At 38.7% G+C, this 26658-nt stretch overlaps 1 protein-coding gene across 1 annotated transcript; it reads right to left on the bottom strand.

Annotated features, from left to right (window-relative positions):
* Window positions 1-3613: 3613 nt before the first annotated feature.
* On the bottom strand, window positions 3614-26201 carry Sh2d1b (SH2 domain containing 1B). The gene is made up of 4 exons (XM_070000036.1): window positions 25959-26201; window positions 8749-8812; window positions 7310-7460; window positions 3614-4867 (listed from the first exon to the last, which is right to left on the bottom strand). Exons 1-4 carry the CDS (start codon window positions 26090-26092, stop codon window positions 4836-4838), a joined length of 381 nt encoding a protein of 126 aa, XP_069856137.1. The 5' UTR covers window positions 26093-26201; the 3' UTR covers window positions 3614-4835.
* Between the last annotated feature and the right edge of the window lie 457 nt (window positions 26202-26658).

Genomic DNA, 26658 nt, shown 5'->3' with positions numbered 1-26658 from the left:
TATATATATATATATTATATAAAGAGAAACAAAAAACTAAACAGAATTTCTCTTTGAACCAGCCATACCACTCTTGGGTATCTACCCAGAATGTTACAAGTCAGGATACCATAAAGCCATAAAGCCAACATACCATGTTCATTGCTGTTGTATTCACAATAGCCCAATTATGGACACAGCCCAGATACCCTCGAGTAGATGAGTGGATCCACAAAATATAGTACATATACACACATACATAGTATATATACATATTATTCATCCATTAGAACAAGATTATTTCATTTGCAGGGAAATGGATGAACCTAAAACAAATCATCATGTTAAGTGAGGTAAGCCATGCTCAGAGGCAAATGATGTATGTATCTCTCATATGTGGAAGCTAGATCTAAAATATAATGGGACATAATAACCTATATGTAACATTCACACTCAGCCAGACCAAAGGAGAATACTAGAATGGGAGGAACCCAAAAGCATAAATCTTCTGAACATGTAAAATACTATTATAAAAATGAGTTCTAGGAAACAGAATCATGTTATGTTGTTGTTGTTGTTGATGGTGGTGGTGTTTGTGTGTTGTTGCAACCTGCCGCAACCAGGAGTAACACAGTAACAGAGACCAGACCAGACCATGGAACTGAGGTTTGGGGTACCAGGGGACCTGTAGACTTCCACCACAACAGATCCCAAGGTTCCATTAACCAAGGTTTTTATTGGTCTTGTGCAAGGAAGTATGGTACAAACTTAAACATATGACAATATTTTGTATACATTGACCTTCTTATTCTGAAAGGAGGACTAAATAGTAAACAGCCTATAATTTGCATAAACCTAAGTCTACCTATAGGCTCCCACACAGTTAATAGTGGAATCTGAGTTCCCATTAAGCCTTTTAGGAAAATTCTCATCATTCTGAGCGTGTATTGGGAGAAGGCATTTCAAACTCCTAATCCTTTTAGGGGGTCTCACAGCTTGGATTTTTTGGGCTCTCACAGTGTGTGCTTTTCATTTTTATTTTTCTGCTTTGGATTGGTTACAAAAAGAGAGGTAGTCACAGAAAGGGAAGAGGAAGGGTGAACAAATGCAATCATGTCATTCAGTATATACTATGTAGAAAATAAACTATGTAACTTGTGGGCATGGACAGGAGGGGGAAACTGGGAGAAAATGAAGAAAGGGGTGACATTGTCCAAAAGAGAAACATACATTACCTGAGTTGTGAAATGGTAACCCCTCTGTACAATACCTTAATAACAAAAAAATACATTAAAAGTTAAAAAAATGCGGGGCTGGAAGGTGGCTCACTGGTACAGTGCTTGACTTGCTTGCATGAGGCCCTGGGTTTGATTCCTCAGAATCATATAAGCAGAAAAAGCCAGAAGTGGTGCTGTGGCTCAAGTGGTAGAGTGCTTGCCTTGAGTTGAAGAGCTGAGGGACAGTGCCCAGGCCCCATAGCCAACAAAAAAATGAAAAAAAAGAAAAGAAAAGAAAAATATTTGCTACTCAGAAAGATTTTCTACTCAAGTAGAGTAGCAAAAGAGTTCTTTTTAATGAGAACTCTAAAAAATTATAAGAATACAAAAACTTTCTGCAGAAACAATTTTTGCATAAAGACAAAGACAGGAGAATGTATTTTGTTTTTGCTTTTGCTTTTTGTTTTTGTCGATGATGGGGCTTGAACTCTGGGTCTGAACACTGTCCCTCAGCTCTTCAGATCAAGGCTAGCGCTGTATCACTTGAGCCACTGTTCCACTTCTGGTTTTCTGAGTGGTTTATTGGAGATAAGAGTCTCATGGACTTTTCTGCCTGAGCTGGCTTTGAACTGTGATCATAAGATCTCAGCCTCCTGAGTAGCTAAGACTAGGCTTCAATCCTTCCTTCTCTTGTACTTAAAAATACATTACATTGCCTGGTGCCAGTGGCTCACACCTATAATCCTAGCTACTCTGGAGGCTGAGAGCTGAGGATCATAGTTGAAAGCCAGCCCAAAAGTCTGTGAGACTCTTATCTCCAATTAACCATCAGAAAAACAGATGTGCTGTGGCTTAAGTGGTAGAGCACTTGCCTTGAGCTGAAGAGCTCAGGGACAGTGCCTGAGCCCAGAGTACAAGCCCCACAACAGAAAAAAAAAAAAGAAAGAAAGAAAAAGAAAAAAGAAAAGAAAAGAAGGAAGGATTGGTACTTGTTTCCATAGTTTACTGTTAAATGATAAAGAATCCAAAAGAAGTAGATAATCAGAATTTTAAATTATATATCAGAAAATAGTTGGAGATGTTGATCTCAATCCACAAAAGTTGGACTTGGTGGTACACACCTTTTATCCAAGCTACACTGGAAGTATAAATAAGAGGGTCACAATCCAGGCAGGCCCCTGCAGAAATTTGAAAAATACTTAAAGCAGAAAGGACTAAAGTGGTAGAATGCCTGCCTGGCAATCAGAGGTCCTAGGCTCAAATCCCAATAACACCAGAATAATATTTGTTTAAAAAAAATCTCAAACTAGTTAAAATGGGAATGGCAGAGTAAGAAAGACAAATCAATATGACAATGTAATCAGACATGAAGGAGATATGATTATAGTCACAACTAGAGTATTAAAAATATTACCTATACATCACTAGTATGGTAGCTTAAACAAAATAAGTTTAAGAAAAATAAAAAAGTCAATATTGGTAAAATAGTTGAATAAACCAATGTTTTAAAGATATTGAAATAGCAATGAAACACTTCTCTTTCCTTACTAGAGCCTCAAACTCAAATGTATAAGATCTTAAGTACTAAAGAATTTCAAGGAATTGGTAATCCTCATTTTACTGCAGAAAAGAGAAAAAGAAAAACATTATCTCACATATTAAAGTGAACCTACAGTGTATTGTACTGATAAAATGGATAATTTTATTCATTTTATGTAACTTATCTCTACAGTGCAATGAAAATGAAGAGAATGAATGAAAATAAAAGAAAAAGATTCACAGTAAAATTTCAGAACATTTTGGATGGCAGTTATAAAATAGACTGTTAAAACCCTACCACAAATGATATGCTTAAATCCCTATGACGTATTAACCCATGAAACATCAGGATGAATACAGGAGTATCCACTCTCCTGACTACTGGAAGCCACTGGAGTAAACACGAAGTATGGATAAAAAGCTTCAGTACTTAAGAGAATTAGTTAGAGATGTGGCTCAGTGGTAGAGTGCCTACCTAACAAGTACAAGGTCTTGCATTCAAAGCCCAGTACTGCCCCCAAACAATAATTTTCAAAAAAAATAATTAAAAATAGAGAACAAATTTTAGTATTTATAACTGACAAAATAATTTATGGGAAAACAATAGAATCAAAATCAGGGGAATAAAATGAATAATTAAAGTTTGAAGATAAAGAGCATAAAACTTGTTATATTCCAAAATAGTTCTCTCCCCACTCCTCCCCTCTCCTCCCCTCCCCTCTTCTCCCCTCCCCTCCCCTCTCCTCTCTTCCCCTCCCCTTCCCTGTTTTCTCTGCTCCCCTCCCCACTCTACCCTTTTCTCTCCTTTCCCCTCCTTCCCTCTCTCCTTCCCTCCCCTCCTTTTCCCTCCCCTCTCCTCCTTCCCTCTTCTCTTCTTCTCCTCTCTTTCTTTATTCTCTCTGTCTCTGTCTCTGTTTTTGTTTCTCTCTCTCTCTCTGAGATAAGGCCTTGCAATATAGCTGAGTCAGTGTTAAAATCTTGATCCACCTCTGATCCTAAGTATCTGGGTTTACAGATGTGCACCATCAGGCTTGGCCTCTAGCAATGTTTTAATTAACAGTTGGAACTAGAAGAAAAACTTGAAGTTGTAGAAGTAAACCAATCAATCCTTTGGAAACATGCTTCTAATCACTAATTCCTAAGAATGGGGCACTGTGCTACACAGCAAATATTTCTACATACTGGAGTCTCTAAAATACTCAGCCATGCTTTTATGGCACTTAGAATATAGGAGGTTACAAGAGCGCCCAAAGGAGAATGTCTTTAAATTAAAAATACTATACTGAAAAATATACAGCTTACAGAACCACATCCCTGCTGCTGAAGTGGAATTGGCAAAGTCAGAAAAAGTGTCCAGGGCAATATTTGGCAGGAAGATCAAAATTAGAAGAGAGTGGAGAGAGAATAACCCAGGCAGATGGAGGAAGGGAGCATGAGTGAGTGAGTCATGACCTTTACCAGGACCTAGACCCAGAACAGGCAGTGCAGAGAAGGTGTTGGCTGTATAGGAGGCTGAGATCTTATCTGTTACTGACCTGCTGCATTTCTATCAGTCCTGGATTCCCCAACTCCAACTGACCCAACCAGGCATAACACAGAGACTGGGCTAGTAGATATCACTCTGCCAACCCACTCATAGATAATCAAAGCAGACCTAGAGAAAGGGAGTGGTTTGTCCAAAAATCACAAACCCACAGGACTGGAACTCACAGCTCTGAATTTGTTCCTGAATGCTCTTTTCTCTGTTTGAGGTTACCCTTATGATTGACCTGTGAAAAGGAGGATGTCAACCATGATGTCTCTCCTTGACCTTTGGCAAGTTCTGGAGAATAGGCTCAGCTCTTCCATTCCGCGAAAGAAGAGGGACAAGTGAAGAGGGACTTGGAACATCTTGCAGTATATGCCAGGGAGTCAACAATGATATGGGAAGTGACTTTTCTGGGGATACTAGACAGAAGATTTTTCAGTTATTCAGACCTGAAGAGTCTCAACTGTCCATTAGAATTTGGCATTCCAGACCTGCACCTGTAAGAGAAGTGGTTGCCACCTTGAGCTGTGCTTCATCTCTTATCTAACTTGTTTTGTTTTGTCTTCATATCTTCAAGGCAAGACATCCACATAATCATTGTTCTCTGGAGGGAGAGAAACAAAGGACATCTATGAGACTGGACACCTAGAAGTCACATCAATCAATCCCCCTCAAGGAAAAGGAACACAGGTACAAAGAAATCAAAGTGATATCTTCAAAGACTAGAGTATCACTGAGAGCTTTTTTATGGCAAAATTGAGAGTTCTTGGCCAGGCACTGGTGGCTCATGCCTGTAATCCTAGCTACTCAGGAAGCTGAGATCTGAGGAAGCCAGCCTGGGCAAGAAAGTCTGTGAGATTCTTGCTGCCAATTAACCACCAGAAAACCAGACATGGAGCCGTGGCTCAAAGTGGTAGAATACTACTCAGGGAGAGCATCCAGGCCCTGAGTTCAAGCCCCATGACTGACAAAAAATAAAAATGAAGAGTTCTTGTAGAAGCTAAGTCTTACTTTCTAGGACCAAATATCTATATTTACCACTGGTAAGCTTTCCTCAGAATAATTGTTATTTTCTGGAGCTTGCTCTGAGCTCTAGATATGATTGAAAAGACAAGAAAGTGGAGGGAAAAGGTGAGGTTGAAGGGCAGATCTGGGCCTTGGGTGGCTGAGTATTTAGAGTTCTCTCTGCCAGTGTACACCAGGAATGGGTGTAGTAAAATGCTCACCTAATTCTTGGGGGAACATCTGAGGGTTTTTTTTCTCCTGGGTTTGTAAGTTTTTTGGTTTTTTTTAAATTTTATTTGTGAACATACTGTACAGAGGGGTTACAATTACATGAGCAGGATAATGCGTACATTTCTTACCAAGCATTGCAGCCTCCTCCTTTTGTTTACCCTTCACGTCCCTTCTCAGCCTCCCCCCTCCCCCCCCAATTGGGTTTGTAAGTTTTATATCATTGCTTAGATGTTTCTACTACCCATCACCTCCAGCAACACATACAGATTTGCCCAAGTGTTGCAGTACAGCTGCTTTGATGCCTCTTTTATGTGTCTGAATTCTAAAAGTTTGGGGGTGGGGAGATAGCTGTTAGAACTATATCTGCATCTGATCTACAAAAAGTGGTTGTGTTTCTGTCAGGTATATGCTCCCTTGCAGATAGTGACAGGATGGAAATGATGGGGTGGGTGGGAGAGGTTTTAGTCTTTAGAATTCCATACTTCATCTTGTTGGGGAAATATGAAGCTTACTGTGGCAGCCTACAGAGGTTCTTGCTCCAAACTAAAAAGATGAGGTATGTAGTGGGGGCAGCTACCTGAGAACTCTGTCATTTCTCACTCCCCTTTGTTAGAAATGAGTTCTCATCACTGTCATCCCCCAATAAATGGTCCTCTCATCTGTGGGAATTTTTAAGACATGGGGTTTCACAACAGGGAGCTCTGTTGTGATGATGGAAGTCTAGGCTCTAGCAAAGAGGAGAAGAAATTTACAGCTTCTTGGTCTTGATCCTTCACTCAGTTCTTTCACATAGGTCTCAGTGACCTGTGGCCTTCTAGTCTATTGATTTATCCATTTTTCATGGCTCCTCATACATATCTTCACTTCCTTCTTCTCCAGCTTCAATGGTGATAGTAATGAGAATGTAGCCATACATTTCTACCGGGAGTGATAAAAATTAAACCAGGAATGTTGTCTCTAACCATCTGAGTTCAGTTCAAAATACAACTAATAGGGAAGAACAATAGCAGGGTGAAATTGATCAAGATGCATTATAAACTGACATATTGAATTGAAGCCCCTTGTAAACTACTTAAAGGTAATTTTAAAATGTTTTTCTTTTAAAGATATAATGCAGTTCAGATACTAGACTCTTTTCAGAGGGCAGACTTCACACATGAAGGTAAACTCATGATGTGATCTGAGAATTCTAAATACAGGTTGCCCTCCAATTCACTAATCATCTCTTATCCTCCTTAAGGACCTTATGCCTTGAGGGATATATTGGAAATGATTTGTCATTCATTACTTCATAAAGAATGCTTAGCAAATGTTAAGCAAAATGAACAGAATAAGCCTTAGGGAGGAAGTGTTATTCTCAATGAAACCTGCTTACATTTTCATTTATCTCAGATGAATTATTCTAAGTCACAGATAAATTCACCATCAACTTTTTGTCTAGAAACCACTTGCTATCCTGGCTAAGCACAAACAACTCTGTCTTGGCCACCTGCAAGGGCTAGAAGACATCATTTTTCAATGAAATAGAAGTTCCTTTTACAGGATGAAGTGTTTTCAGAGGTGATGTCACAGCAAAGGACATTTCTGTCTTTGCACTGACTCTCCAGTGCAGAGCCCTGGTGAAGATAGAATCAGGATTCTTTTTTTTTTTGTTTTGTTTTGTTTTGTTTTGTTTTGGTTGGCCGTGGGGCTTGAACTCTGGGCCTGGGCGCTGTCCCTCAGCTCTTCAGCTCAAGGCAAGCGCTCTACCACTTGAGCTACAGCACCACTAGAATCAGGATTCTTTTGTGAAGACTTTGAACATAAATACCATTTAACTGTATTCTTCTCTTTCTTGGGCAGAAGCTGCTTCTGTTTACTGGGTATAAGAGGTGAATCACCAGCCCTTGGTTTGGTTTTTCATATTTGGAGATTAATTCCTTTAAGTTTGGAAAGATTTGTTCTGGAGCCCCTTCCACAGTCTGCAAAAAATAGAATAAAGGGCACTCATCATTGTGCAATTGTGTGGGAATTGTGTCACCTTTTGCAACAGTGGTTTACAGGGCTCTCTCTGAGAGCTGATGAACTGAAAATAAAAGGCCAGTAGCTCATGTGTAAGCATTCAGCTCCATAGGCATTTCACAGAAATTTGCTTCTTTAAGACCAACCTCTGACTTGACTAAAGAAGACTTCCAGTCAAGGGATTCCCAACTCTGTAGGTTTTTTTTTTTTTTGTGGCTCATGGGGCTTGAACTCAGGGCCTGGGTGCTGTCCCTGAGTTTTTTGTGTGCAAGGCTAGCACTCTACTACTTGGAGCTACGGCACCACTTCTAGTTATTGAGTGGTTAATTGGAGATAAAAGAGTCTCATGGGAACTTTTCTGCCCAGGCTGGCTTAGAACAGTGATCCTCAGATCTCAGTCTCCTGAGTCGCTAGAATTACAGGCATGAGCCACCAATACTTGGCTATACTTTAGTATTTTCTAAAAAGTAAAGTCATTACATTACAATGATCAAAATCAGAAAGTTAATCTTGTTGCAGTATTTTTGGTTAATCTTATTTAAATATTGTCTGTGAATAACAAAAGGAAAAATCATATACTTATTTGAAGATCATTGTGTATTCTAGTCATTCAGATAGTTACAGTAAACATGCTCATATTGAAGATCCTAAGAAATTTTGTAGTAAAAAAGCCATTTTGTAAGCAACTTTTCTGGAAAGATTATTTCAGAACTTCATTTGTAACTAAAAAAAATTCAATTACATATATGATGATTTATTTCTTAAGCTGGATAACTAAATTCAAAAGATGCAGAAAGGTTTTCCTGTTTCATTTCCACCAGAAAACTTAAAACAACTCCCTAAGACTTAGTTCCCTGTCCTATTTTCAGACAACTGTGGAACACAAATGACTTCCTGAACGCTCAGACCTCTTCCCTCACCTTCCTTTCCCAGTCTCATCCAGCACCATTCTTATTTTTTTTCATGTAACAACAGTTTGTTTTTTTTAATGGAGCACAGGTTGGCACATTTGATTATGGGAATAGCAGCATTGTGTGACTCTGACTTCTTGAATAACAGTGCATAAGCCAGTATTAAGTCCTTTCTATTTTTCTCAGAGAAGGACAAAGCTAACTGTTGATCTGATTCCTAACCCTGCAGGGAACTTCTCTCAGAATTCCCTTAGAATGCCTTGGTATGACTACTTCCAATGGTCAGGAGAAGATCTCAGGTTCTCTCCTAACCTTTGCATTCTTTTGGCATTCTTACCTGAATCTTGTAATATCCATGTTTCTCTCTGAAGATTCGGTATGTATAGACAAAATGTTTAAACCTGTGGAAAGAGGACTTTGTGAATCATAGTGTTGTTTTATGAAAATCTATTTAACAACTGCCATTGCATTTTCTTTTATGTTCATTCTTTTTTATTGTAAAGATACTGTACAGAGGAGTTACAATTGCATGAATAAGGTAATGAGTACATTTCCTAAAGAGCATAGTTACCCCCTCCTTTGTTTTTCCACTATCATCCCTTCCCTCCATTCCTCCCCAACCCCTCCCTCTCCCCACCCCGAAGTTGTAAAGTTCATTTTCAACATAGTGTCTTGTACATCTCATTGTTACAAGGGGTTACCTTGTATCCTTGTTTCAGCATGCCATTGCATTTTCTATGCAATACTTTTATTTTCCTGTCTCAAATCTCCAAGAGAAACTGAGGGATCTCAGGCCCTCTCATCTGTGGGAATTTTCAAGACGTGGGGTTTCAGAACAGGGAGCTCTGTTGTGATGATGGAAGTCTAGGCTCTAGCAAAGAGGAGAAGAAATTTACAGCTTCTTGGTCTTGATCCTTCACTCAGTTCTTTCATGTAGGTCTCAGTGACCTATGGCCTTCTAGTCTATTGATTTGTCCATTTTTCATGGTTCCTCATACATGTCTTCACTTCCTCCTTCTCCAGCTTCAGTGGTAATGGTGTGTATAAAAGATAAATGCATGTGTGGCATAGTTTGATTTAGTATTCTCCACTTTGATTCTTTTGACTTTAGGATGGGTGTGAAAGCAACATACATTCAATAAAAATCATGCTTCAAGCTGGGTGTGGTGTTCATACTGTAATAACAGCAGTCAGGAGGAAGAAGTAGGAGGATTATGAGTTGAGACCAGCTTAATAGGCATAGTGAGACCCTATTTATAGCCTCAAATTTTGAATTAATGATCAATTTTTTTACTATTCTACCTACCCAATAATGGGCAGTGGTAGTGAGCCACAGCTCTCAGTCAATAAGAGTGAACAACAGCACTCTATAGTGTGCTAAGGTGTGGGATCCACAGTTTAGATGTATTAAGGGCATTTCTTTTTTACACTTTCTATTTATAATGGCATTATTTCTATAACCTCATTGTAAGGATATACCTGCAGTTCCTTTATTATTCTTTATTCAGTTTCTGAAGGACTAAACTAACTCCATTTTAAGAGCAAGCCACCATTTCATGTAAAACTGACCTTAAGTTGAATTTAAAGGACAAACAGTTATCAGAAAAACCAGTTATTGGAAAGTTCTCAGAAAGCCTGCAATCGAAACTGCAATTATACCCCTAGCAAGGGTTGAGAATTAGACAAGGGTTGAGAAACAGCCAAGAAACACAAAAAGTTTCTAAAAAAGGTAGTAAGTATGGTCAGGCCGCATTCAAACCTCAGTACGTGGGACAATGGGAAACTGACAAAACCACTTCTGTAAATGTTAACCAATCATGTAACTGCTTGTGTAGCAACCCCCTAAACTTGTTTGTTCAATAGTATAAAAGCTGTACTGATTTTGTGCTTGGGGCCTCTTAGCGTCACCGGTTACCAAGTTCGAGAAGGACCAAGCTTGAGCTTGTAATAAACGACTCTTTTGCCTATTATATTGGTCTTGGTCTCTGGGGGTCTCTCGGGGGTCTTGAGTTCGAGTCTAACATTACCAAACCAGAACCCTGTTTAAATCCAGCTCTGCTTCTGCTTGACTAGTGACAAACAGCCATATAGACTGTTTTTAACTTTTAATGCTTTCTGGAAATCATTCACTTCCTTGTCTCCTAAAAAGATCTTTTTTCTTTTTTTGGGTCCGGTCGTAGGGCCTGAACTCGGCCTGGGCACTGTCCCTCAGCTCTTCAGCTCAAGGCTAGTGCTCTACCACGTGAGCCACAGCGCCACTTCTGGCTTTTTTCTTTTTGCTTATGTGGTGCTGAGGAATCGAACCCAGGGCCTCACGCATGCAAGGCAAGCGCTCTACCACTGAGCCACCTTCCCATCCCCTCTAAAAAAGATCTTATACCTTGTCCTTTCTCCTTAAACCTCACCATCTGCCTTCCCATCTACATTCTTAATTGATGACATCACTGAGAAGATGAAAGCAATTGATAGATAATTCCCACACAGTCAACACCACACCTCCAGCATCCGCATTCATCCTACCATTATTATAGACGAGCTATATGTGTGCTGCTCTTCAGAGCTAATCCCTCCTGTCTCCACTGGAAGCTCATTCCCTTTCATCTCTTCGAGGGCATAGTTCCAGCAATCCTTCCCTCTGTCTCATCATTACTATTCTTAACACAAGAATAGTTCTTGATAGTCCTTTTTAAAACTGTGAATCAGATCATGTCAGCTCTGCACAAAAGCCTAAGCTTTAAATATCAGGTCAATTTTGGAGAAGAAAACATGTGGGAGTATATTCATATGGTGGTGGTTCTGTCTTAATAGATCTTAGAAGTTTTTCTTAAGTGAAGCTATAGTTGAGATAATGAGATTTTGGTTCCAAGGCAGAACAAAGCATTAAAAGCATACAATAGCTCAGTAACACACCCAGGTGTGTGTGAATGCTTGCTATAAGAGGGACCCAGCATAGCAGACTGGTGGGGAGGGAGAGAAGGGATTGTTTATTAAATGCTAATATTTTCAGGTGGAAACATATAAAACTGGATTCCTACTTCATACTCTAATTGAAGACAATTATAGAAAAAGAAAAATATGAAACTTGGAGAAATAAATGTAAGTGAACAACATAATTACCTCAAGTGAAGAAACACGTTTTTCTATCACAAAAACACAAGCCATTGGAAAGATGAATCAATTCAATTTCTTAAAAATTAAAACTTGTATTTACCTAAATGTACTATTAATAAAGTGGAAAACTTCATAGATTGGGAGAAGAGAATTATAGCACTAATACAAAGTGAGAACAGCAATGTACAATAAGAAAAAGACAAAGAGAATGGCAGTAAACATGAAAAGATGTCACCATTTGCCATAAATCATGCAAATATGGGCTAAACAACCATTGCATCTCACTTTCTACCAGACTGGAGGAGATGCAAGAATTTGCTAATGCAAAATACTGGTTGTGATGAGGATCCACAGGAAATGTAATGAACTATGGATGACAGTATAATGTCTTTAAGAACAATTGGACCACATTTCAGTAAAATTGAGATGTGTATAATTCATGAATCCAAATGTGTATTCATTGAAATGATGATACTAGAACAAAACTAATAATGCCAATATTTTATTGTGTGGCTAAACATTAAATGCATTTAAAATATTTTTTAAAAACCTAAGTCTAAAAATTGAGTGAAAGTATAAATGGAAAAAAAACTACATATAATACATCAAAGATCTTTACATTGAACTAAATACACTATTAAAAATAAATGCCAAAAAACTTAATAAGTTCTTATTAATTAGCCAGGCACTGGTGGCTCATGCCACCTAGCCACTCAGGAGGCTGAGATCTGAGGATCGTGGTTCAAAGCCAGCCTGGGCAGGAAAGTCTGTTAAACTGTTATCTCCAATAAACAACCAGAAAACTGAAAGTGTTGTGGCTCAAGTGGTAGAGCATTTGCCTTGAGCTGCAGAGCTGAGGGACAGCACCCAGGCCCAGAGTTCAAGCTCCATTACTGACAAAAAAAATTCATACTAATGAAATAGTTTTTTGCAAATGCAATCTTTTATTTGAAGTAAGGAGTTTAAGAGAGAGAGGGGGAGGAAGATAGTGAGGGAGAGAGAGAAAGAGAGAGAGAGCATGTATGCACAGGGCTCTTACCTGTAATCCTAGCTACTTAGGAGGCTGAGATCTGAGGACCATGTTCTGAAGATGGCTTGGATAGGAAAGTCTATGAGACTCTTATCTCCAATGAACCTCTAAAAAAGCTGGAAATATAGCTGTGACTCAGGTGGTGGTAGAGCTCTGGCCTTGAGCACAAAAAGCTCAGTCACAGTACTCAAGCCCTGAGTTTAAGTCTCAAGACACAGAGAGAGAGAGAGAGAGAGAGAGAGAGAGAGAGAGAGAGAGAGAGAGAGAGAGAGAATATTTCCAGCTCTTCAGGCAGGAAATAGGGTTTAAGACTCTTCAAATGCAAATTTTGGGGTACAGGGGCTGGGAAGTTGGCTCAGTGGTAGAGCGCTTGCCTTGCATGCCTGAGGCCCTGGGTTTGATTCCTCAGCACCCCATAAGCAAAAAGAAAAAAGCCAGAAGTGGCGCTGTGGCTCAAGTGGTAGAGCACTAGCTTTGAGCTGAAGAGCTGAGGGACAGTGCTCAGGCCCAGAGTTCCCATGACCAGACCCCCCCCCCAAAAAAAAAAAACAAAAAAAATTTTGGGGTGCAGAAAAAAGGAAAGGTTTGAGAGGGCAGGGGAAGGGGAAGGAGATGGGGAGAAGAACAGTTGAGGAGTAGAGTGAAGAAGGTCAAGATTATTTGATCTCCTCCATAAGTTCTGAGGATTATGTTTTGTTGTTGTGAGACCAGGACTCAAACTTGGTACCTGAGATTTTGCTCATTGGCTGACACTTTACCTACTGATCCAAACCTCCAATTGTGCAGATTGTAGGGCTGTTAGAGAGGCTGTCTTCACTTACCCTTCCTTGGAAAATGGCAAGGATATCAGTACAGGGGAACCACAAATACCTCTCTGATTGTTCACCTTGTAATATCCCATTATTTCTTCTGCAACTTTGAGAAGAACCTTTGAGAACATTTTGGAGATTTACAGTGGAAATCTTTGTGTTGATCACAAGTTACAGAGTTTGTTACATAAGACTTTAGATTCCAAATGGTTACTGACTGGTCATTATCCAGAGACAGAAACAAAACAAACATGGAAAAGTCTTGCCTTTGTTGTTTTCTTTTAATCACCCTTTAGAAATTCAGCAGTTTGTTTACTAGATCAGAATTTTATCACTTGATCTGCCTTGTGACATACACAACATTGGGCTCACTTGGCAGTTTTTGAAGTAGTAAATAACATAAACCACTTTATTTTCTTATTTTTGTGCCCATAATGGGGCTTGAACTTGGGTTCCCCTTGCTTTTTCCCCCTTGAAGGTTGGCACAGTTGAACCACACCTCCACTTCCAGCTTTTTGCTGGTTAATTGGAAATAAATCTTGTTGACTTTCTTTTCCAGGCTGGCTTTGAACTGCAAATCTCAGATCTCATCCTCCTGAGAAGCAAGGATAACAGACATAGACACTGGTGCCATTTTAGATAGCCACAGATTTAGCTTTTTCTGAAAGATGAGATTTGGGACATCTACTCAGTTACCAAGTTTGGGACAAAAACAAATGAAACCAGATTACACTCCTGTTATTAACCCTTTAATTAATCCCAATTATGAGAACCTAAAAAAGCGTGAGCAATGACTGAAATGGTAGAATGCCAGCTAGCAAGCAAAAAGTACCAAGTTTCAACCCTAGTACTAGAAAAAGAACACCTGTGGAACATAATGCCCTGTGAACAGGAGGCTGTTGGCCACAAGGCCATTCAAGTAGCCCAAATAAGATCATAAGCTGCCTGGTTGTTATGGTACTATTATTCTGATGATCTCTAATGGCCAATACAAGAAGCAAGACCTAAAGGATGTTCACTCTCCAGATATGAAGAATGAATCCTTGACTCTTCGGAATACTGGGCACAGCCATTGGAATTCTGCATAGTCCTCAGGGTAACTGCACAGATGAGTCATATGAGAGTGGCTCTATGGGAAACAGCTGATTTCTTTCATTAGGACTTGTGCTTCCCCAATTCCATAGCTAAGAAACAGCTGCTTGTTGCAGACCACTGAACCTAGGCAAAGAAAGCTGCACGTTCTATCAGTGTTGAGGCACCAGGGCTCCTTAATCCACCCTGTCCATCTCCACTCCTTGAAATTCACCATACATAATTCAAAGTCTGTTTTCTGTTATCAGCAACAACCAGAGCTTAGGAGATCAGAGGTTGTGGATGACCAAATAGGATTTTTCTGATATTCCAGGGGTGGCTCCTTCTCCCAATATCCATTCTAAGCCTGGGCATAACATGTCCTGGGGAAAAGCACCTCAGGAGCAACCAAGTTTAAGTTCAGTGTTTTGAAGACAAGGCAAGTACTTCTCTTCTTTTTTAAAAAAATTTTTTTTCTCCTGAATATTCAGATAAAAAAGGTTTTGGATCTTTCAAAAAGCTGACCTAAAATGAATATAGTCTAAAAGTTTGTATCCCTCATTTCCCCCTGTGCATTGGGGAGGATGGGATGGGATAGGTGACTGGAGGCTTATTCTCAAGGAGGAAGTAGCAGATGGACAGATAGATGGATTTACTTGGTGTATTCTTGTTTGCTCAAGTCTCCTGTCTTCATGGGAAGCTATGATAATTAGGACAGTGAGGTTATCATGATAACCTCACAATCCATGGGCCCCAACCAGCAGCCCACATGCCATCATTGCCATCCAAAGCTTTGCACTGTCCAAGGGTGGTACAAAGTTTCAAGTGGAATGTCTTAGGATGGAGTAAAGGAGGAAAACTTAAAAAATCCACACTATCCAAACCTGCCACATACCACACTGAATGTAAAGCCAGATAAAAGAAAATTTGCTGCTGTTTGTTTTTGTTTTTAATGGATAGATGTCTGGCAAAACACTAATTCTTATATATGATTATTCTTGCTATATATGTAATCGTAGTGGTAATAATGGGACTCTGGAATAGTAGATGTCAAGTGTTAGGCTGAAAATAAGGGAGACAAAGGCATGAGTTTACTTTTCAAATTTAAGTACTCAGAAAAAGGAAGAATATGACTGAGTTAATCTTGCCTTTTAGCATAAGAGTAAACAAAAAGCCATGTTTCTGTTTTTTGGCCTTGCCACGTTTTATTTCTGTCTTCTTCCTATGGAGACAGAGAATAAATATCAAGGGTGTGTTTTCTTTTTTCTCATATACCATTCAACACTTCTGCCACTATGGGCTTTTCCCCATACACCACTGTGAACACCAGCTGGGTGTATTCCAAGCCAATTCTGACACTATCCACCTGAAGATAATACATATGTTAAGCAAAAATGAAATGAAGAGATAAAATTATATGTAGAGTCTGATGCCAAGTATGAACCTAAAAAGAGACACATATCAAAGATCACTAGGAAATATTAGAAATGTGAAGCTGGAGATAGTGTCAGGGTACTCCCTCCAAGTTGAGGGTTCCATCTCAGGACTGATTGTTCCCCTACTTCAGATGCTGATTGCAAGTTCTAGGTCCTGACCAGTACTTCTGCTCAAGTGGCTAAAAATCAAGGTTCTCTTTGGGTTTGATAAATTATCTAGAAAGGCTTACAGAATTCAGGAAAAGATTTTATTTATTCATATACCCATTTACTACAAAGTTATATTACAGAAGGTATAGATAACTGATGAAAGAAATTTCTAGGGTGACATATGAGAGGTGGGGAACAAAGCTTCTGAACCCTCAGTCGAGGCCAGCACTTTCTGAGGGCAAATTATATCCAAATTTTCAAAAGACTAGTAGATTCTTTATGGAAAATCCTTAAAAAGTATTATTTTGGGGAGAGGAATCAACAAATTCCATAAGATATAAAGTAACATGCCCATGATGAAATAAGTTGCCCACACTTGTGAAAAAGCCAAGATTTTAATTCAGATCATATGCATTGAATATTTCAGTACAGCACTTTTCTCAGAACTTAATGAATAAGGAACCCACCACAATTCTAATTCATTCCGCAAAGTGAGAACATATGCATATGCCTTGATGACAGTAGCCAGTTTCTGTAATCTTTTATTCCATTTTAATGGATTTTAAAAGAAATACTCTGATAACCTACTCCATCCATTATTACATAACTAGACTATATGTTTCAAGTTTTATAGATTTCTGTCCCTAAATTGTTCTTGTCCAAATTGTTCTTCCTGAGCAGAGCGCTTGGTTATTGTCATCTGGTCACAGAGATTATATCACTTTCTCTAGCTTGAGGAATTAGCTCTTCAAAGAGAAGCCACTTTGAGACCTGGCTTAATATCTTTTTGGGTAAAAGCAGTGTATAAATAGATTTAATTCAATAATGCTAAGTTGTTGTTTTAGAATTCCTACTACGTTTCCCCAACAATTCTGGTTACTTGGAGACATCAAGACCAAATTCCAAAAAGCTCTCAAGTTGTAGACTTGCCAAAGAAAAGTAGGGGAGACGGGAAGACAGGCTTGCCCAACCCCATCCTCAGACCTCACACAGCAGAGGCACAATCAGTGAGCGGAGATCAGTGAGTGGAGTCTCACACTAGCCCAGCCTTCTTTCATTTTGTCTCTGTCTCTGTCTTTCTCTCCCTCCCATTATTGATATTACTCTCTCTGCTTATGTCTCTTTCACTCTCTATATCTATCTCTGCATGTATAGCATTATATATATATATATATATATATATATATAATATTATATAGAAGATGTATAAACTGTCTGGAAAGACATGTAATAAACAGAGAAAAGAACAAAAAAAGTTAAAACTACTTCTAAATAACTCCTTTTAATGTTTTATTAATTAATTAAGTACAATAATTCCTTAGGAGATAATGAACAAAGTTTTTTAAATAGTATAAAAAGGAAATAATAAAAAGAAATTACGGAAATGTAAATGAGACAATAAGGAAAATAAAGAAAACCAAAGGCTATTAAATGTGTAATACAACTTACAAAGCTGTAGTTTGATTAATCAGAAGACAGAGAAAACACAATTTGCCTATCTGAGAAGGGAAAGAAATGAAAGCACTGTCAGTTCTACAAAATTTTTTTCTTTCTTGTTTTTTTTTTTTTTTTTTTTTTTTTGGGTCCGGTCATGGGGCCTGAACTCTGGGCCTGGGCACTGTCCCTCAGCTCTTCAGCTCAAGGCTAGCGCTTTACCACTTGAGCCACAGTGCCACTTCTGGCTTTTTTCTTTTTGCTTATGTGGTGCTGAGGAATCGAACCCAGGGCCTCATGCATGCAAGGCAAGTGCTCTACCACTGAGTCACCTTTCCAGCCCCAGTTCTACAAAAATTTAAAAAACAATAAGGGTATATTACAAGAAATATTACTCTATTAATTTGACATCAGCAATTAAATGATTAAATGTAAAAATTACTTAAAAGCATAAACTCAAGCTCATCCAAGAACAAATAGCCTGAACTAGCCCTATTTCTATTAAAGAAGTAGTGTTTAAAGACCTGCCCATTTGAGACACAGATGGCTTTATTGATACAGCAACAATTGCAAACAAATTTTCCTAGAAAATTAAGAGAAAATATTCTCAAGTTATTTTATGAGGGCTAAGATTTCTCTGTTACACAAACCAAGCACAAACATTAAAAATAAGTATATAGGGTATATTTCTCATGACATATATGTAACAACTCATCGAATTTTTGATAAATCACATCTATCTTTCGAACTACAGTCACATTTAAATGCAGATGCTGTGTAGAAAGACAGACAAACTTTGCAAGTTGTTACTAGATTACAGACTACTTAGGGAGTGTGAAAAGGTTACAGGACACTAGTCCAGTATATAAAACTAATTGTGTTTCTACTGACTTTCACTACAATAGGAGAATGTAAGATTGAGCTACATGGTTTAAAAGAACATCTAATATATAAAATATTAGAAATAATCTGACAAAAGATGTTAAAGGCTCATAAGACATTTCTGAAACATATTAATGAAGTCCTAAGATATAGAGGGATGAAATTGTGTTCATAGCTCAACAAGGTCATTATTGTTAAGATGTCAGCTGTACCTAAATTGAGATATAGATTCAAGCATTGTCAATCTCAATCTCACAAGCCTTGTTTGTTTGCTGACCATCTGTTTGTTTTGATAATAGTTTGGCAAACTGAATGTAATATATACATATAGACCTATATCTATATCTATATAGACCCAGGATGGCCAAAATAACCCTGAAAAAGAGCTCTTTATGCTATCTAATTTCAAGCCTTTTGAAGTGACAGTAATCAACAGAATACACAATCTGCATAAAGAAAGAAAAATGGTGAATGGAAGTTTAGTTACAGGATTGCACTTATGTTGTCACTATTGAAACAGCGATTCAAGTGAAGATAAATGAGATTTGCAGAAAATACAGGAAAGATTAGTTATTCAAAAAATATACTTCAGTCTGTTAAAACTAATTTGGAATGGACTATATTAAATGTGCAACTGAAAGTACAAAATTTTAGAGGACCTAAAAAATCTTTCTACAAATTAAATTTAGCAAGGATTTTTGAACTCCCAAAGCAAGGCCCAATAAAAGAAAAAAATGATAAATTGGCTTTATAAAATTGAGACTCTTTGTTCTTTCAAGTTCACTGTTCAGAGGAGCCTTAGTCACAGACAGAACAGGGAGAAGACATTTGTGAATCACTTGTCTTATAAAGAACTTGCTTCCTAAATATGTAAAATATTATCAAAATCCAATAAGAGCAATAGTAATAGTAACTGTAATAATATAATTTAAAAATGCTAGATAATTAAAATACATTTAATCAAAGCAACTATATGGATGACAAATAAGCACAAAAAGATACAAAGTATCACTTGTTATTAGGGAAAGGCAAATTAAAACCACAAGGAGATACTCCCCTGCCCCTTCCCCTCTATGCTTGTAGTATGGATACAATGCAAAAGGCTGGCATTCCAAAATGGTGAGAGTAGAAAAAGATCAGAACTCTTATACAATGCCAGCAGGAATGGTAAAATAGTATTTTGGAAAAGCTCAGAAGTTTCTTAAGAAGGTAAACCTGCACAGAACAAAAGACTTAGCTATTCCACTCCTGATGTTTTTTCACCAGGAAAATGGAATCAAATGTTTACTTAAAAACTTAGTCACAAATATCTACAGCAATTCAACTTGGAATAGCTATGAATGGTAAACAAATGATAATATATATCTATAATGGAATACTACTCAGCAATAAAAAAGGTGAATTATACAAATAGCCACATGTATGACTTTCAAAAAGAATTATTTTTAAAAAGTCAGGTGAAAAATATTAAATATCTTATTATTGTACGTATATTAAATTCTAGAAAGTATACATTTATCTATAGTGCCAGAAATCAGATCGTGGAAGTCTACATCTAAGGGAGTGGGAAATAGGAGGGATCTTAAGGAGTACAAAGGAAATTTTCCTTAATAAAATCCATTTTAAAACTCTGCTATTAAATTCTCATAATGTTTTGGAAGGGGCAGGCCTTCTACATTTCGACTTATTTTTTTCAATTCCTGTTGTTCAGCCTTGAGAATGGTCATTGCATAAAAAGTCATGCATGGATCACGGAGTCCTTCAGCTTAGTTGATGAACAGCTCAGAGATCAGCAGTTGGTCTCTTGCTGTGGCCATTGTTATGGAAAACATGGTTGTGTTCAAGTCATTAGTTTTATTTTAATCAAACTGGAAAAAGCTGAGAAAGGAAATAGTTAGCTGTGCTCTTGATGTTTGCTAAGTGGTCTGTATTTTCCATGCCATGATACACAATATTATCATAACAATATGCTCATGAAAAGTTCTCCTTTTCTCCCTTTCCTCCTTCTCCTACTTCCTTCTGGCCTCCTTTTTCTCCTCCTCCCTCCTTCCTGCTCTTCCCAAAGACCTCAGAATCCGAAAGTTGTAAATGGGTCTCTGGCTAACAGAAATAGGATGCCATTATTCTCTCACTGAATGCATACACTGGATTAGGGTTCTTTTTGCTAAACCTTTCTGTGGCTTTAAAACAATCCCGCCTTTCCCTTATACCACAGGGGAACCCTTTCCATCAACTAATATGGAGTACATTTTTAGTCTTCTGATGAAGAAGGCAAGCCGGTTTCGATTTCCTGACACCCACAAAGTCACAGGACACAAGCAGAAAGTCACACATTGGGGTTTTCTAGAAGCTCTATCATATTGTGAGATCAGATACTATTTCCTGTTCAAGCTTATTACACGACTCTCTGGTCAGGCTATATGCTGCTAGGCCACAGACTACTTAGGGAATATAACTTGTGACTTTCTTTCTTCATTTCTAATCTCTCCATAATCTCCTCATTTAGATTTAGGGAACAATTGGAAGTTAACATTTGCCATTCAAGTTCAGCAAAGAGGAAAGGGCTGCTTGTCTTTCTAACAAGCAGAATGAGAAGATTCTGAACACCAGAGGTCACAACCAAGTCTCCAAGCCCTGCTTTGATGGTTTATAGCATGGTCTCAAGATGACCAGCCTGGAAAATATTTTCACTGGAGCTGGGGACATTGGTGAGGACATGAAACACAATTATATACTAACCATTTGCCTTTGGGCAAGTTATTAAAAAAATTTTTTGGCGGGGGGTCCGGTCGTGTGCCTGAACTCTGGGCCTGGGTGCTGTCCCTCAGCGATTCAGCTCAAGGCTAGTGCTCTACCACTTGAGCCACAGCACCACTTCTGGCTTTTTTCTTTTTGCTTATGTGGTGCTGAGGAATCGAACCCAGGGCCTCATGCATGCAAGGCAAGCGCTCTACCACTGAGCCACCTTCCCAGCCCCAAGTTATTAAATTTAAAGCTGCAGTTTCTTTCCTCCCAATATAGGAGTAATATTGCCTAGAGCAAAAAATTTTACAAAGGATAGAGGAGAGAACAGACATAACTAACATGCCTCGCTTGAAGGCTGGCTCACAAAAAATCTCCATGGTTGTTATTTATAGAGGACTGAATAGTCAGTCTAATATTTGTATTATAAGAGTAATGTCAGATTTGCTTACATATGTTGTTATGGTCTGTACATCTCAGGTTCATATGCTAGAGACTTGTTCTCCAGCATTACCATATTGAGAGGTGTTGGAACTTTCTAATGTTGGATCTAGTGTGAGTGAAGGGAAGCCATTACCCACACAGTTGGATGATGGCCTTCTTACTTCCTCTCCTGCCACCTGACTTCTCTGTCTGGCACACATTCCACTACATGATGCTAATTTGCTATGGGGTTCCCCCTACCCCGGTATCCAGCGATCATGCCATGTTCATGCCCTTCAAAAACTGTGAGCTAAATAAATCCCTTTTCTTTAAAAGGACCAGATTTCATTATTTTGTTTTGACAACACCAAATGGACTAAGATAAGTTTATACATTGGAGAATGAATTGGTTTATGTGAATATATCAGAGGAATCTTTCTTGTACCCCACCTACAGTAGCCTTCCTCTGTCCCTGCCTGACATCTCAGCTCCAGTGTCAGGCTCTCTAACCCTTAATGGACAAATTGGTCTTTGCTCTCTGCCCCCATAGTGTTCTGAGATAGTCCAGTCATCACAGTTTTTACATCCATCACAGTATATATTTATTTCTTGATTTTTTTTTTCCCACTGGATTCTGGTCTGTTTTCAGATTACCTGAGTGTCTAGCATAGGGCCTGACATATGAGAGACTTTAAGAAATTATTGGACAGACTAAATTGAGGAGGCCACAATAGGATTTCACTAAGTCTACAATGAGCCTTATGCCATCAGATGCATCAGACTTTGCCTTTTGGTGACTTGGCTTGGCTTAGGAGGACAGTGAGGCCTGACTATGTCCAGGTAACTAACAAATGTTTATTCTTGTTTTCCCACTGGATTTGTTGTTGTTTGATGGTGGTGATATTATTATTACTATTTTTTGTCAGTTGTGGGGCTTGAACTGGGCTTGAGTGCTGTCCCTCAGCTCTTCAGCTCAAGGAGAGAGCTCTACCACTTAAGCTATAGTGCCACTTCTGGTTTTTTGGTGGTTAATTGGAGATAAGAGTCTCATGGACTTTCCTGCCTGGGCTGGCTTTGAACTGCAGTCTTCAGCTCTCAGCCTCTTGAGTAGCTAGGATTATAGGTGTGAGACACAGGCACCTGACTAATTGCTATTTTAGTAACCTTTGCTGTGAATACCTGAGCTGGACTGACTCACCATGCTACAGAGCACCTGAGAATAAACATTAGTGTTCAAACTACCAAGAGGATCACATTTATCAGGTGCTGGTGGTAATCCTAGCTATTCAGAAGGCTGAGATCTGAGGATTATAGTTTGAAGCCAGCTCAGGCAGGAAAGTCCAAGAGACTCTTATTTACAATAAACTAGCAAAAATCCAGAAGTGAAGCCATGGTTCAAGTGATAGAGTCCTAGCCTTGAGTAAAAGAAGCTGAGGGACAGCATCCAAGCCTTAAATTCAAACCCCAGGACCAGCACCAAAAAAACCCCCAATAAACAAAAAAAGATCTTGTACTCTGCAGTCCTAGTCAAGTTTGGTCCTATATCTGGCATATCTTTAGTACCTTCTTGTCTCCATGCCCATCTGCCCCATCTTAGCTGGTTCCTGAAATCAGTTTGATTAGAAGTCTTTTTTTGCATGTGCATATCTTCTTTGGAAAAAAGGTTGTGTCTTCAAATGCAGACTTTAGAAGAAATCCATTTAAAGAGACAAGCTGAACATGGGCAAAAGGATATGAATGTACAAGTGCAAAAGGAGAACTGAGATGGGTGTGCTGGGTGGTAGAGATCAGGGAATCAGGGTATATGAGGCCAGCCCAGGGAGAATGAAAAAAAAAATTCATGAGACTTCATCTCAACCAATGACTGGCCACCATGGTGCATGCCAATCATCCCAGCTATGTGTGAAGCATGATGTCTGGGCACAGTGGCACATTATGATAGGTATTTCCTCAACAATATGAAGAAGCACAAATAAGAGAATCACATGCTGGCCAAGACATAAGGTGAGACCCTACCTCAAAAACAACCAATACAGAAAGATGCTATATGTGTGGCTCAAGTGGTAGAGCACCTGCCTAGCAAGTGTGAGGCCCTGAATTCAAATACTCAGTACCACAAAAATGATGGAAATTCAACTGTATTAGTTCATTTTCTATAACTAAAGCAAAATGCCTGAAAATCCTGGAAATCTGTAAACTAAGGGTTTATGCAGCCCATCATGGTGGGAGTTCATGGGAGAGGAAGCAAACACATACTGGGACAAGGAATTAGAACAAGCATGGGGGATGGGCCAGTGTTACTTTTAAAACTATCTACTAGTAAGAACTAACTCAGAGTCTCACAAGAAATTTGAGCCACTATTTTAAAGGCTACTACCTGTTAAAAGCCACAGTGGGGACCAAGCTTCCAGTACATGAACCTGTAGGAATAAACTGTATCCAAACCATAGTAGTTTTTACTATGGTTTGGATAGAGTTTATATATATGTGTATGTATATGTGTGTGTATACATACATATATATATATATATATATAATGTGTCTATGTAAATGTATACATATACATATGTATATAATGTTTAAACATATATACACATATATGTATATACTCATTACATATACACATATGCACACACTTATTTGCACATAAACATTCTAACTATAAATTGCAGCTTGAAAACATAAGATATCCTTTTTTTGGGGGGGGGTTCAGTCGTGGGGCCTGAACTCTGGGCCTGGGTGCTGTCCCTCAGCTCTTCAGCTCAAGGCTTGTGCTCTACCACTTGAGCCACAACACCACTTCTGGCTTTTTTCTTTTTGTTTATGTGGTGCTGAGGAATTGAACCCAGGGCCTCAGGCATGCAAGGCAAGCGCTCTACCACTGAGCCACCTTCCCAGCCCCATAAGATATCCTTAAGGCTATCTTTCTCACACCTGTATCTCCAACCCCATTTAAAGAAACAGGTATATTTCTGTGTATCTATTAGTGTGACCTTCACTTTTATTTTCTTAGCCCTCCAGTGGATGAGGTACAAAAGCATAGACTTTTGTATAGAGATTCTTTGCTTGACCAGATTTTGGAATACTTTCTGATTAGGCTTGTGTACTTCCTTATAAAATCCAGTTTTATCAAGTATCCCTGCTCAACCTTAAAACCTAATCACCCTTAATTTCTTTCCTCTAACATACTTTATATGATAACATCATTGTGGCCCATCTTCAGCTAGAATTCTATTGGTTTAGCTGATTATTTATTATAAACTTATTAATTATTATTTAGCTAATTAGAAATCTATTCAGTTTAGCTATAAGTCTCCTTACAGTTTAGGTTTTCTCTTAGTATTTCTTTTCTTTTTTGGGGGGAGGAGGAGTCCGGTCATGGGGCCTGAACTCTGGGGCCTGAGTGCTGTCCCTCAGCTCTTCAGCTCAAGGCTAGCGCTCTACCACTTGAGCCACAGTGCCACTTCCGGCTTTTTTCTTTTTGCTTATGTGGTGCTGAGGAATCGAACCCAGGGCCTCATGCATGCAACACAAGTGCTCTACCACTGAGCCACCTTCCCACCCCCTCTCTTATTATTTCATCCACTAAGCGCTTTGCCCCTGATTCTTGGTTACAAATCTTAGCTTGTCTCCATGCTATCTTGGGAGTTAAGTACAATCTCTCCTCCATTCAGAGTTCTCATTCCAGGATCCCTATACCTATCCAGAGAGTCCTGAATAAAGTCTTCCTTGCCATGCATTAACAAGTGTCATTAAATAGTCTTCTTTTAACCAGAACACTTATAATAAGACAATTAAAGGATTCAGTATTGAGTACTCTACAAAGAATAAAGTAGATAAATTTAGGAAGTGCTCAGGATTATTTTCTGAACTGAACATAAACTATTTTCCTCAGTAAGGTATCTCTGGTTCTGTAAGTTTTCATACTTAATGCAGACTCTAGAAGTACCAGTTGAATTTTAACATAAAAAGTCATTTGAAAACACAAATCTCTATTTCTTCACCAGTAAAATGGTGACTGTTTATACTTGCCTCCACAGACCATAATAAAGATGAAAGGAAATGGTGTATGAAGTCCTTTTACAAATCTAGTAAAATGTGAAATGTTATTAGCATTTTAGGAGTGGAAACTTTTAGGCTGAAACTTCCACAGCTTTCTCTATATCCACAGCTTTCTCTATATCAAATAAAGAGACCTCTAATGGAAGCAGTGATGCTACTTAGAAGTTTCTGAAAGCTCTTACATTCCCCATCAGCTTGACTTCTGCTGCCACAAGGTCTATTTGTGTGGCATTTACACTACAAGAGGAGAGCAAGTAGGAGAGCTCTGTAGACACATTTCTTCTACCCTTTCCTGGCAGGGTCTAGCTGTTTGGGGCTAGAGCAAAATACAATTCCCTGACTATATGGCTGCCATTATTACCAGGTTTCAATTATGTAGAAAGATGAGGCTACTTACGTGACACAGAGGCACAGGACTCCTGGTATAGACTCGCTGTCTCGTATTAGAAAGTTACCATCTATCCCTTCTTTAAGCAGCAAGATTTCACACTCTTGCTTGGTCAGAGGGCCATGATAGTAAGGCAGGTCCATGGAGACCCAGCTTTTTGTGTTTTAGCTTTGTTGTCAACTTGAAGTCCAGCTCTGGCTCTAGAAATAGCACTGAAGAAGAAAGTCAAGGTGGCAGGCTTGAAGGGGCCCCTGGAAATACCTCTTCCTCCAGTGGTGTCCAAATGAGATGTAGTTACTCTCTGAGGTTCAGTTTTGCAACTCAGGAAGTGAGAAGGGAGTGGGTGATAAAGTGACCAAGATATTTTGACCTAGAAAGGCCCAAATGTGACTCAAAAAGTTAAGTGAGACAGAATTAGAGAAGAGGACAGAATGGCTATGCATCAGACAAAGGCCTCATAACTAAAATATACTTAGAGCCAAAAATTCACCCCCTTGAATATAAACTCCTAAAGAAATAACAACCCAGTTAATAAATCAGCTAAAGATTTCAAGAGAGACTTCTCAAAAGAAGAAAAAAAATGGCCAATAGACATATGAAGAAATTTTCAACATCTCTGGCCATAAAGAAATATAAATCAAAACAACATTGAGATTCTACCCCACCCGAGTTAGAAAAGTCATTATCAAGAAAGCTAACAATAACATAT

This window comes from Dipodomys merriami, unplaced genomic scaffold, assembly GCF_024711535.1.
Source record: "Dipodomys merriami isolate MVZ:Mamm:240054 unplaced genomic scaffold, mDipMer1.0.p SCAF_56, whole genome shotgun sequence".
Classification (NCBI taxonomy): domain Eukaryota; kingdom Metazoa; phylum Chordata; class Mammalia; order Rodentia; family Heteromyidae; genus Dipodomys; species Dipodomys merriami.
Note: the sequence above shows the minus strand (reverse complement) of the source record. Positions and strands in the feature narration are given on the sequence as shown.

Coding starts and splice junctions, on each gene's coding strand:
- Sh2d1b (XM_070000036.1), bottom strand. CDS start 26,092: ATGGACCTGCCTTACTATCATGGCCCTCTGACCAAGCAAGAGTGTGAA. Junction 8,813..25,958: donor GTCCTGTGCCTCTGTGTCAC/GTAAGTAGCCTC, acceptor CTCTTTCCACAG/GTTTAAACATTTTGTCTATA. Junction 7,461..8,748: donor ATGGATATTACAAGATTCAG/GTAAGAATGCCA, acceptor TATTTTTTGCAG/ACTGTGGAAGGGGCTCCAGA.